At 37.1% G+C, this 14500-nt stretch overlaps 1 protein-coding gene across 12 annotated transcripts in view; it reads right to left on the bottom strand.

The window, feature by feature from the left end:
• LOC131154260 (ADP-ribosylation factor GTPase-activating protein AGD4-like) overlaps window positions 1-14500 on the bottom strand; it is a 132081-nt gene that overhangs the window by 91171 nt on the left and 26410 nt on the right. For 9 of the 12 annotated variants that reach the window (XR_009136400.1, XR_009136399.1, XR_009136401.1 and 6 more), the window contains one exon: window positions 6725-6769. The exons of the other annotated variants lie outside the window; for them this stretch is intronic. Coding sequence is in view for 5 of the 9 variants with exons in the window: in XM_058106918.1 (XP_057962901.1) it covers window positions 6725-6769 (45 nt within the window). In the remaining 4 variants the exon portion in view is untranslated. The remainder of the gene's footprint in view (window positions 1-6724; window positions 6770-14500) is intronic. 12 annotated transcript variants of the gene reach the window in all.

Here is a 14500-nt window from a genome sequence, read left to right as displayed (position 1 = left end):
TGCTTAGGTAGTCTTCTGAATTTGAATTTGCCTCAAATTCACTAATTTCTTCCCCTTGAGTCTCTACAACTTCTGTTGGATGCTATGAGCCAATTTTTTGAATGGGAATAAATCTTTCTATTGTGTGAATTAAATTCTTGTTCGCCTTTTTTGTCACTATTTGGGAGTTTTACAACTAAAGACTCTGCATCCCCTTTCAACTTTATCACCCTTCTCCTCCCCCATCCTCAAAATAGGAACTGCAATAAAATCAATCTTATTTTCCTGTAATAAACCCTTCTTTTTAATATCGCTAGATTCATCTTCTTCTGAACTAACTTCTAACCATGGTCTTAAATTTCGATTTTGACTCAAATTTCGAAGCTCCAAAAGTACGGAAATTTCGACAAAAATTTCGATTTCAATGTCAATATCGATTTTGATTTGAAAAAATAACATAAATTAGTAGTAAAGCATGGAATACTTTGTGAAACTTTAGAAATGGTTAACAAACATATTAATATAAGTTTTAGGACTGATATATTGCAAATTAAATACATCCATATTTTGTATGAGGTGGAAAAATTGTAGAATAGTATGTGTATCAAACTTATTTGTAAGATAGTGTACATTAAACATATTTAGTTAATACTAATGAAATTCATAAATTATTTAAATATTATTTATTATACAAATAATGGTGATTTAGACATGAATGGTTAAATAAAATGTTACTGTAAGTTTATTTTTTTCATATGAGCACTTGTAATAATATTTTCTTTCAATAAAATAAATTAAGATAGAAATTTCACTTCACTCCTAAATTTTTCATTTGAACTTTGACGAAATTTCATCGTATAGTTAAAATTTCAACAAGTTTTGCTAAATTTTCGAGAATTCGATAAATTTTAGATGATTCGTTGAGATTTCGACAAAAATTATGCAAGATAGAAATTGAATGTCATTTCGATTTTGAAGGTGATGGAAATCGGAAATTTTGACAAAAATTTAGACAATTTCGTGGAAATTTAAGACCATGCTTCTAACCAAGACATTCCAGTCTCTGCCAGGTTTCTGTCCTCAGTACCTACATCTCCAAAATTTCAAATTCTCACTTGGATTTGGGTTATCAAACCTGGTTTCTTTTCTTCTATAGAAGGCCCTTCACCTTGTTTAAATGGACTTAACCCATTTCCTCTTTATCTTTTCTTACCCATTTAGTGACTAACCCAGCATGCCCACTAGGATCAGGCCCAAACCTCCCTCTCCCAGGCCTAGAATTATAATTAGTAGTTGGCTTAGAAACTGGACTAGTAAGGGAAGTGATTATTTCATTCATGATATCACGGGATTCCAAATCATGTCTTCCCGATTCTCTCCACCCAATCACCAGCGCATTATTAACCACCTCAGCAAAGGTGTGTTTCTTTGACTATCTCGAATCCCAGCTCTGCTTTGTCCCTAACCCTTCATGGCCTATTAGGTTCAAGGAGTCAAACTCTATGCATCTGACTGTGAGAACTTTGCCATATTTTGAACAAGCTTCTCCAGCCTTTGCTGTTTTTGCTCTCAGGGATGCACAAAATGTGATGATTTCATCCTACAAATCCCTTCTCTAAACAATGGAATCTCCCTTTACCATTGGAACACAGCTTGACCAAGACCCATGCACCTTCGCTGTTAAGATACAATCCTCCTCGATTAAGGTCGTCAATTCCTCACTTCCTGTAATGGTACTGGGTCCAACTCCAGTGAGGTACTGTCTGCTTTGGCCCACTGGCCTCACAAGTTTGTCCTATAAAAGGCGCCTCACTTAGTTGGAATTCAAACCCTCCTTATAAGCCCAAAATCTCCCTAGTACACATCCGATGTGGGACCATGATAGGCTCTCCCATCCAATATCCGATGTCCTCGTCAGCATGATTTCCCTAGTAAACATCTGATGTGTGACATCCTTGTCAGCGTGATCTCCTTGGTACACATCCGATGTGAGACCACGACAAGCCCTCTTGTCCGATCTCTTGATGTTCTCGTCAAAGTGGCTTACACCTCTGCGTAAGATCCACTCACATGATAGTATCCCAGGGCAAATCTACTCACATGATAGTACCCCCAAGGCAGATCTACTCACATGATAGTACCCCCAGGAAGGCTCAGATACCAAATGTAACAGTCCTGGGTCCAACTCCGGTGAGGTATTATCCACTTTGACCCACTGACCTCACGTGTTTGTCCTATAAAAAGCATCTCACTTAGTTGGAACCGAAACCCTCCTTATAAGCCCAAGATCTCCCTAGTACACATTTGATGTGGGACCGTGACAGCTCCCTACGCAGATCAACCCCAATGACTTAATAATAATCCATAGATTTTTTTTATATAGAAAAAGAAATTCATTAGATAAAGAAAGAATGTACAAATAGGAGACAAGGCATCTCCTGAACAAAATCTGGAAATCCCCAGAAAACAAAACAAAACATAAAAGGTAAACACAGAAAAAAACAGCAAGCTCAAATCAGCACATCTTTGGAAGTGACTTCCAATCCTGCTAAACATCTATCAAACACATCCCCTTAAAAGTTCCATTGCTCACACACCACAAAGAACATAAAAAGCACTTTCTCCCACACCAACCAATGCAAGAACTTCTTCCCTAATAAAATACGTAGATTATGTTCCTTCCACAATCCCCATAACGCCACAAATAAAGCACAATTCCATAATGCAATACCTTCCTTCCTCCTACCAAACCCCACAAAAGATATTGCCAAGAACTCCACTATTCTTGGGCAAACCCAACTCTCTCCAAAACAATTAAATAGCTTATTCCCAACCTTCCATTCAAATCGCAATGCAATAAAAAATGAGAAACAGATTATGAACAATCCAAAACAAAACATAAAAATATCGGGTGATAGAGCCTTTAAAGATCTCCTCATCTGCAGCAAGTAATTAGTATTTATCCTATTAAACACAACCAACCAAAGAAATTCTTTGATTTTAGGGGGTATTTTGACCTTCCAAATTACTTTGTACTTTGTAGAGTGGAAAGGAATGATTAGTACCAACCAAGAAATCAAAGAACGATGAACTCTGGAATCCAGAAAATCGGTGGCTCTAAAGGATTCGCACAGAAGACCTTTCATTCCACCTTAACAGAAGAATGTCCTCCCCCACATGAACATCTACCTTATATTATCTAAATGCCCTCCCACTAATCCTAACATATTCTAGAATCCGAAGGGTGAATGGTGTTGATAAGAATACTAGAAAGTGCAATGAAGGTATTCTCAGCTGAAAGTCAAACAATCACTAGTTGCCAAGGAGGACTTGCCAATGGAAGACACGAGTGATTGATGGTTGAGTTTTCTGGTTGCTAAAAGAAATCTCTGGAAGCAAAAGAGAAATAGATTCAAAAGCTGTGATTTTGTTGATATTTGGGTTTCGTTTCTGGGTTAGGGTATGGAATGAGGGGAGGTTTCATGGAGTAGGATTTAGGAGAAAGGGATGAGGAGATTCTTGCCAAGCTCGCTGTCTCAGAGGAGTCAAGAGGAGAGCATTGCAAAGAATTCTCCCTATGATGCCATGTTAGATTGCCACTTTTCAAAGTTCGCATCTTACTTTTAATCCATTTCAAAATTCAAGGCTGAATTTTTTCTAACTGGGAGAGATTAGATATTGGACAAGAAGCAAGATCTTGGGAAGATCCGTGTTGGAGAATAATTAAGAAGAATTGGGTCAATAGATTATTTGGTTTACTTAGTAGTTAATCATGTGTTCAATTTAATTTGTATAAGATTATGTGTATTTGACGGCTTGCTAGTAATGTAATGTAGCTTTAAGGGGTATATGTGTAATTTCATGTGTTAGAGGTTTCTTATAAATAATGTATGAAAGGCATGTTGCAGGTAGTTGTCGATGAATTTCAATTGATTGAACATGTGATTTTCCCCCTTGTATCTCCTCTCTCTCTCTCTCTCTCTCTCTCTCTCTCTCTTCCTTCTTCTTCCCTTCTCTTCTCCTACATCCTCATGACTTCATATCCTTGATGCTGCCCTGCATCAGCTAAGCCTTGGGTTAAATAAAGCTACTAAAGGACTTCTCAAAGTCAAAATGTAGGGAAGAGTGGGAGTGAAGTGGAAATTTCCAATCTTCTTTTCACAGATGACACCATCACTTCCAGTGAAGAAGATCCTCATCAAATACTTGACCTTAGATGCATTCTGCTTGGGTTTGAAGCAGTTTCAGGCTCAAAGGTGAATTTGGGTAAGAGTGAAATTATTCCAGTTGGGGACAGCATAAGAGGGCCTCTCCTAGCTGGTTTTTTGGGATGCAAGCTGGGGCCTTTTCCTATTACCTACCTTTATCTCCTTAATGGAACCAATTCAAAGACAAAGGAGTTTGGGACCCCATCATTGAAAGATTCAAGATGTTCGCTGCTTGTAAAAGAAACTAACTGCCAAATGGAGAGAGACTAGCCCTCATCAAGAGCACCTTGCATAATCTCCCACTCTATTATATTTCCCTCTTCCCCACACCTTACTCAGTTGCTAGAAGATTAGAAGGCATTCAAAGAAGATTCATTTGGTGGAGCTCAGGGTTGGGTTTCAAGTATCACATCAATCAAATGAGGGGCTATGGATTAGTGCTTTATTTTCAGTATTTTGGGGTTTGTTGAAGGAACTTGCATAATTTTCAGGGAAGAAATTAGCAGATTGGTTGGTGCGGGAGAAGATTCATTTTGTGGCTTCTCTGAGGAGCATGGGTAATGGTAATTTCAAGGAGATATGCTTTTCAGACATTCAGCGGGATTGGCATTCGCTGTTGACCTGTTCGGATACACTGAATTCCTTGGGTTGTTTTTCACACTTTCTGGTTTTCTTATTTTGTTTCCCCTGGGGTTTCCCAGACTTTATTAAGGAGATTCCTCTCCTCTTGACTGTACATTCTTATTCTATCTGATGAATTTATTTTGTTATAAAAATAAATAAAACACCTATTCATAACAGATGCTTATGCTTAAATATCTCTCTACTATCAACAAAGCCCTCCTCGGGAAATGGCTTTGGAGATTGATGAAGAAGAAGAACGACCTTTGGAGGGGAATCATTGCTTCAAAGTATGGTCATCACCATAATTGTTGCACCACTAAAGTTGGTAGTGGTGCTTACAGTGGTGGAGTTTAGAAATTGATCAAGATTCAAAAATTCCAACTACCTATGCCATTTCGCTGATTCCAGTTTGAATGGAATAAAATAGAAAATCTTAGATGCAATTTATGAATCACTCTTCACAAGTTTCATATATCTATAAAGAACACTATGAACCATGAAAGATTAGAAAGCTCTACAGTCAAGAAATTTCTCTGTTCTTTCCTTCCAATCTAGTAAAAATTAAATTGCATGTAAAGCATGAAATCAATTTGTCCTTCACATTTCCAGAATAAAAATATACACTTTTTAACAACACGATAGATAACATGATGCACTTGTTTCAATTTTTAAGTAAAAATTGATCCAATTATTAGCTAGTTACAGCCTTAAAGGTTCATGGAATGAAGTCAGCACAACTCAGCTAAGCCTTAACCACCAAACTTACAGGAAATAAATATACTTAAAATTTTGAACATAATACCATCGAAAACATAAAATTCAATTATACTTTATTTGTTCATTAATTTAGACAGACTGGAAGGTGTTATTCCCTTCTTCTTTTTTCTCTGTCTTAGAATATCATCTACTTCACATTTTTTCCTCTTTTGCAAAAGGTCAGAAGTACATTTTATTGCCGAGGGAAAAGTGGACAGAGTTTCAAGAAGAAAAGATCAAAGAATACAATTCTTTAGACATACGAGATAAGATATTTAAGCAGTTTCAGCATAAATTCAGGTTCTAGTGGCATCTCTTTCTTAAGCTTCTCGCATCCACACATACTTTCTAAATGATTGATTTAGAGTTAGAGCTGATTTCCTCATATGGCTTCCACACATGCACACGCACACACATGCACACACGCACACACATGCACACACACACATATATATATATATGTATATATATGTGTGCGTGTGTGCGTGTGTGTGTGTGTGTGTGCGTGTGTGCGTGTGTGTGTGTGTGTGTGCGTGTGCGTGTGTGTGTGTGCGTGTGTGTGCGTGTATACTTTAAAACTTGATATACAGTGTTGGCCACAAGTTAACAGCTTCAGCTTTTAGGTATCATAACTATGGTTACAGGAGTTTACGGGTTAGAGTCTCGTTGCCCATGTTTCTTCTGCAGTAGATAAAAATGATCCTATCCCCTATAATGGGTGCTATTTATTGTTAATATATCTCTCCACTTGCAATCAGGCTGGGGAGTGTCAAAGCTTGATATACATTGTTGGCCCACAGCCTACCAGCTTAAGCTTCTAGGTAAAACGGTATTCTAACAATATTCAATACAAGAACTATCAATTCTTAAGATTAAGTAGATTTGCATGTAGAGAAGACTAGTTGTAGACAAATAATACAAGCGAGTTAAAATCCATTCCTAATATGTGTGTCTGTGCGCATGTAAATTTGAATGTTAGAATCTATGTGCACTCTTCATCATGTGATGCACCACAAGGAACATATATTGGCTAAAGTGACCTTTGTTGACTGTTAAGGCAGATGTTTCTCAAATCCACTACTTCATCTGTACTTTTGCATGCCTAATATACACATAGTTAAAACAAGTATCAGGTTGAGCAATGAGATCTCCAATACCTGATCATAAGCATGTATGGATTTGTCAAAGCGTCTACGGGACTCCTACAAGACAAAGAGGGCATCACACAATTACAAAAGCAACAAAAAAGGGAAAATTAACCCCATGTTTCAGAGCTTGGAGTTTGGACCTTCAATCTGGGTGTGTGGATTTGGATCAAATCAATACAAAATTGTACCAAGTTTTATTCAATTTCACATAAATCCAAACTTGAGGCATGAAATCCATACTCCCAAGCACAACCTAAGGGTTGATTCCTTGCAAGGCCTTATGCTAATTTATTAGAACCAGAAAAACATAATCATTCAAGAGTAAAAACAATAGTAATGGATAAAAATGCTTGACTCAACACTGTGTTTATGAATTAACCTAAAATAATCCCCAGCTATAAGTTATGATGGAGGAGCTTTGATGAGGAGGTTTCTTAAGAAGTAATACCAATTATAGTAGTTTGCTTTTATTATTTTTTAGTTTTCATTCTTCTTAGTTTTTTTATAGTATTTTTCTCAGTGTCTTCTTCTAGAGGATTTCTTGTCCTGCAGTTTGTACTTTTTCCCTTTTCCAACTAGGATATAACGCATCCCATACTCCTTAACTGCCGAGTGAAATGAAAACAAGACTATTTTTTTGGATAGAAAAAGAAATTTCATTAATGCATAGAAGAAAAAAAGAATTACGCAGAAAGGGGGATGAGAAATCTTCCTTTACTTAAAAAAATAAATAAATAAATAAATAAATAAATAATAATAATAATAATAATAATAATAATAATAATAATAATAATAATAATAAGCAAAGAAATCAAAAGAAAAAAAAAAAAAAAAAAAAAGTACAACAAGCCCCTCTCCAATCCCTTGGAAGATCCAATAATAACATTCTTTGAAATAAACCCAAAGAATGAATCAGAAAAGAAGCCCCGAAAGTAACTCTTATCTCAAAGAAAATTCACATAATTTATATTGCTGTCGAAAATCCTTGCAATCAGTTGTGAAAATACGCCCCTCAAACAATGCACAGTGGAATATGTAATATTGTTTAAAGGATCAAACATACACTTACAACAATCTAAATGGTAAATATAGAATATTTCCACAACCATAGCAATATAAAGAAAACAAAGATAAGAGCAACGACACCAGGAATTACGTGGTTTGGCAAAGCCTACATCCACGGGAGCAATCGGGAAAGATTTCTCTATGAAGATCAAAGATTACACAATACAATGGTATGCAATGATCTTCTCTCCATCTTTTTTTTCACAATATGCCCAAAATGACATATATAATAACCCCACGGAAATTTCCCTCCAAATACCCAACCGTTCCAACGTTCCAATTCAAAATTTGAAATTTTTCTCGCAACCGTTGACCTGGTCGGGCTCCTGGTCGAGACTCTTTGGAATTCATGTCTAAGATTTTTATCTGCTCTCACTCGTCGACGAAAAAGATACTCATTGACGAGCTCCTAGTCGAGACTCTCAGGAATTCATATTTGAGATTTTAAGGGACGAGTTGACTTGGTCGAGCTCCTGGTCGAGACTCTCAGGAATTCATGTTTGAGATTTTTATCTGCTCTCACTCGTCGACGAAAGAGATACTCATCAATGAGTGTCTGCTGCACAGCACACCCATATGTTTTTCTTCTTTTGTTTATGAACTCCACCAAGTATAAAAGCCACACAAACACAACAATCTCCACCTTGACGATTATACACCCCTTAAGAAAACCTGAAAAAAACATATCTGATTTCTCCACCTTGAACTTAGAATGTTCAGTTGGGACCGTCTCCCTTCTAGCACTTGTAAATAAACACCAAGTCCAAGCAACGCTGCTTGAACTTGCCGATGACAAATTCAGCTTCTACTATCAACCCCGATACGGTTGTAGATGCAACACCCAAGGACTTCACCTTAGGCTTCCAATAAGACCATCCCACAACAGTAAACACAAAAACTGATGCACGTCTTATATCACCAAAGCCCTGCATAGTCTTCAACAAAACTAATAACTAACGGTTCACTTTGTTGTCTACTGAAACACCCCATTGCACAACTGAAGTCCCTGGGTACCAAGCAGTAGACATTCCATAACGATTCTCCACAGAACCCCCTTAAGACAGCAAACAAAGTCTCCCTGCAGTTCCATCCATAAAGCCACCCTGAGATAACACCAATCTCCCTGTAGCCCTTTTCACAAAACCACCCTGAGATAACACTAATCTCCCTGCAGTTTTGTCCATGCGAATCAGCAAACCAAAACTCATCTTGGTCGTACCGAACACATTCATGTCAAAAACTTCAACAGAGTTCCCAACTGATTCCCAACTGATTAGCCTCAGTTAAAGCCTTACCAGCCAATAACATGTCATTCACACACAATAGATATATCACTCCACTGCATCCTATCACCCTCTTCCACACTGGAAGCCTCACCAACTTACATACCTGGTACATATGCAATACCTCCATTTTCTCCACCATAGCACTCATCCACATATTTTTTCCCTTTGCCATGCATTACAACTTGAAAAATAATATAAACCTTGCTACTGGTAGTAATGAATACATAAAACACCAGAATGTCAAATTTATAACTGAATGGTGGTATGATAGTGTACATGGGCTCACCGTGACTCTGCTGGTCTCCCCAACTAAAAACTCCATGCAATATGACCAATGCCATCTCTGCCCTGAGTCTATAGCTCCACCTGCATCACACGCCCATTCATACCGTGATACTGTTGACCCAAGAAAGAACTCCCCGCATTTCTGCCCTGAGTCCCTAACTCCACCTACATAACATGATTGCTGCTACCGCAATTTTCTAGCATTTGTTTCTCTTCCTTTACCTAAGTACGCTGTCCCATGACTTCATCAACAAAAATCATGTCCTCGATCACCTCTTTGTCTACCACAAGATCACCCAACTTTAACCTACCTTTCTTATACCCCAAAAAAAGTGTACTGCGCAAACATATCACCAAGCCTAAATCCTTCATCACTAGAATAGTGCACCAGTGGACATCCACTCACAACCGAGTAGTCTACTGCAAAATCTGCCCACAATTCATCTGCAACTTTCCCATCTAAAGATACCTTTGGCGATCGGTCACACGAGAAACGCGTCATACTCACTAACTTCACCAAGAAGTACCCTACAAGCCCTGCATAGTCTTCTACCCTGCTCACAATACTCCTTGAACAAAACCAACGTACTCAGCCCCAATGTCTGACTTAAGAATCTCTCTCCCGGTCTGGTTCTCCACCTAAGCCACTGCATGAAGTACACCAAGACCCTTCGTGATAAACCCATGAAATACATATGTCTATCCTATGATACTATCATCATCGGTTCTCAAACATCTAAATACATGTAGTCACCTATATGCTTTAACCGCATATGCCACAAGATACCTGACTCGGATTCAACAGCTGCAGATCCACCTACAATCGTAACATGATGCAGTGCATAGATATTTCCTGCTACTTTTTCTCCTTTCATCACTATCAAGTCGCCTTCACACATTTTCATTTCTTCACATTCTAACTTGTAACAATATCCATTAAAGTCTAAAGTACCCAATGAACTTAGACCCAGTTCATGCTTTATATAACATATGATTTTTACAACACCACCATACATTCAGATTTTGACATTTCCAATAACAAATATTTTGCATGAAATATCATTTTCCATCAAAATACAACCAGCATAAACTGACCTATAAGTGTCAAACCATTTTCTAGGATAAAAATATCCGGTGTCTAAGATCCAAGAATCACCCATGAGGCACTCCGAACCGGATGAAACACATAGTATATCTTTATCACTACATTCTGAATCTTGCTCCACTACACTTACAGATTTTGACAAACCCTTAAACATATATCAGCATTCCAATTTTCGCCAAACCAATGCCAAAGAATCCTCATCCATGACGTGATACAACACATCATTAGCCAAACAACATCGAATGATTGCTCCCAATTCATTCCAAGTCACTGCAACCATGCTATCTAGTTGAGTTCTGTATAAGACTTTCACCAGACCTTGTTGCACCACAAGATCCTTCACCCTTCTCTGCCACAAACCGAGATTTCCGGTTCCATCAAAATTAACAACATCAAATTTCGCGGAAGAAGATTCAGAGACAATTACAATTTCACTCTGATACCGGTTGTTGTAAAATTAATGCGTCTCAAACAATGCACAGCGGAATATGTAATATTGTTTAAAGGATCAAACATACACTTACAACAATCTAAATGGTGAATACAGAATATTTCCAGAACCATAGCAATATGAAGAAAACAAAGATAAGAGCAACGGCACCAGGAATTACGTGTTTCGGCGAAGTCTACATTCACGTGAGCAATCGAGAAAGATTTCACCATGAAGACTAAAGATTACACAATACAATGGTATACAATGATCTTCTCTCCATCTTTTTTTTCACAATATGCCCAAAATGACATATATAATAACCCCACGGAGGTTTCCCTCCAAATACCCAACTGTTCCAATGTTCCAATTCAAAATTTGAAATTTTTCTCGCAACCGTCAACCTAGTCAAGCTCCTGCTCGAGACTCTCAGGAATTCATATCTAAGATTTTAGGGGACGAGTTGACCTAGTCGAGCCTAGTTGAGCTCTTGGTCGAGACTCTCAAGAATTCATGTCTGAGATTTTTATCTGCTCTCACTTGTCGACGAAAGAGATACTCATCGACGAGTGCTTGCTGCACAGCACACCCATATGCTTTTCTTCTTTTGTTTATGAACCCCACCAAGTATAAGAGCCACACAAACACAACACAATCCTTTCAACCCACAAAGTCCAAAAAATGTCAAAATTTGTACATCTCCGTAAAATTTTCCCCGACTTACTCCTCCCAAATCCTTCATAACATACCATTAGGAAAACATCAACATTCTCAGGAATCACCAGTGCCTCCTCAAAGACTGAAAAGAGAAAAACCCAAAGCTACCTAGCCACCCTGCAGTGCAAAAACAAGTGATCACTTGTCTCCCCGGCTTCCAAACACAACACAAAAATTCAAACTTTTGGTGAAGTTTCACGGGTTGGATGAGTAATGTGGTGGTTAAGCTTGTGGTCCAAATTGGTATTCATTTCAACTATGGATAAGCTTGTGGTCCAAACTAGCATTAATTAGAACTTTGATATGTAAAATTAAAACACGTGTGTATCAACAAATTATTAGAATATGTAAAGTTTTCTTTGTAAACAAGAGGGCAGTCAGAATAAATAAAGGGTTGAATGTTCTTTATTCTGAGTTTTCCATAATTAAAGTGAACGTAAAGTTTTACATTCACTTGTCTAAAAAATGTGCAGCCTTGTATCCCTAGCTAGCTACCAGCTTACTTGCAGTACAACACAAACCACAATGCCAATGTGTATCTATATATATTTAATACACTCATCAGTTAGTCATATATATCTTCACCACACACAGACATGAAATATGTACACATGGCCAGAAACAAAGTTGTCTTTCTTGTTTTATTTTTTTCCATTTTACGTGTGCCTTCCTCAATCTTTTGTAGTTGGGGGTATGAGTATGACAAATTGACACATATTCCATTTCTAATTATTATATGATTGTTTGTTTTCCCGATCATGATGCTTGCCATTATGTGTTGAATTTAGAACGAAATCTGCACTATGTAAATTACTTTTGTTTGCTTTTTATATTTTCTATGTGATACTGTTTATTTCACTGATCATTAGGTTTCGTGTGCAGGTCTTGTTCTCTCCTATTGTTGTCTCTGTGTTGAATTGAAAATGAGTTTTTTTGCACTATGTATATTACTTCTGTTTGTTTTTTTATCTTTTTTATGTCATATCGTTTATTTCATTGATCATTGGGTCTTGTTCTCTTTTATTGCCACGTCAAATCTAATGAATTTGCAATTACACGTGAATTTTACAATTGTCTGAAACTAGGAAAACACAAGTCTCAATGCAACTTCTTGTTCAAGCTCGAACCCAAGTCTAAGCCCAAGCGTGGATGCAGAATCAGGAGATAATATTGCTACTTTAGAACAAAGTTAGGTGATAAAAGAAAGTTTGGATCAAGATCAGAGGTATGGGACCATTTTACTAGATTATGTATTGATGATACTCAATAGGTAAAAGCTCAATATAAATATTGCCCAAAATCATTTTATGCTGATTCACGAAGAAATTGAAAAAGAGTTTTGTGGAATCACTTGAATACATGTGCTAAGTATCCCTATAGGAGACCCCATGATTGTACTCAATCACAAATTAACTCCAAACTAGAAACAAAAATGAAAGGAAAAAAAATTAACATGCCAAAAATATGATCTGGGTGTTCTTAGAAAGGCCATGGCATATATGGTGATAGTGGATGAACAACCATTTAGATTTGTGGAGGGCCAAGGCTTTAAATATTTTTGTAACCTCATGGAACCTAGATTTAAGGTTCCATCACAAGCGACAGTGACTAGGATTGTCTTCTTTTACATGGGAAAGAAAAAAAAAATTGAGAAAATTTTTGAAACATAATTCTCAACGATTTTGCCTCACAACAGACACTTGGGACTTCTTTACAGAATGTTAGTTAAATGTGTTTGACTTTGTATTTTGTTGACAATGAATGGAGGTTAAAAAAGGAATTTTGAGCTTTGATCCAATTCGTAATCATCGAGGTGAATTGTTAGGTTTTGCTATTAAGGAAGCTCTGTTAGATTGGGGAATAGATAAAGTTTACACAATTACAGTGGATAATGTGAGCTCTAATGGTACAACCATTGGTTACTTAAAGAGGAGGTGAACAATCGGAAGGGTAGTGTTTTCAATGGTGAGTTCTTGCACATGAGGTGCGTTGCACATAATAAATTTAGTTGTGCAAGATGGATTGAAACTTGTGGGAGATTCGGTACTTTGAATTTGGCAGGCAGTGAAGTATATTAGGCAATCACCAAGTAGAACTGAAAAATTTAAAGAATGTGTAGATGAGGAGAAGGTTAATTGTAAATTTGGATGTGCCTACTAGATGGAATTCCACATACATTATGTTGGACACCGCTCAAAAATTTCAAAAAGTGTTCTATAGATATGATGAAAAGGATCGAGACTTTGCATTTGATCTTTCGAGAGATAGTGGAAAAGGAAAGCCAATGGAAGATGATTGGATAATGTGAGGAGGACAATGCAATTCTTAGAATATTTCTATGTATTCACTTTGCATATTTCTAGTCCTAATTATGTGACTTTTAATACTTTTTTCAATGAAATTTGCATGGTTAATGCTTTATTGGAAGACTGGTGCAATAGTGATGATTTTGAATTAAGTGAAACGGCATTCAAGATGAAACATAAATATGATGATTATTGGGGGAATCCGAAAAAACTTAACATGATGATGTTTGTTGCCACGGTTCTTGATCCTTGATATAATTTAGAGTATATGGAGTAGGGCCTTTTTCAATTGCTTTCTCCTCCTACATCTTCAATTCTGAGTAAAAAGGTGAAAGATGTTATTTTTGCAATGTTTGATGAGTACAAAAATGGGCGTAGGCAATGCAGTGGACCTAGTGGTAAAACTTCTGAAATTGGTTCTATTTCTTCTAGTGGTGTGGTGGATGCTAGGCAACCATCAATGAAGATAAGGATGCTTATGGTAGATAAATTCAAGAGGCATAGATCATAAAAAGAAGGTGGGGAAGGCAAGAGTGATCTTGATAGGCATTTTTTGAGGACTTTGAAGATGCTAGTCATGAATTTGATATT

This window comes from Malania oleifera, chromosome 4, assembly GCF_029873635.1.
Source record: "Malania oleifera isolate guangnan ecotype guangnan chromosome 4, ASM2987363v1, whole genome shotgun sequence".
NCBI classification, from domain to species: Eukaryota; Viridiplantae; Streptophyta; class Magnoliopsida; order Santalales; family Ximeniaceae; genus Malania; species Malania oleifera.
Note: the sequence above shows the minus strand (reverse complement) of the source record. Positions and strands in the feature narration are given on the sequence as shown.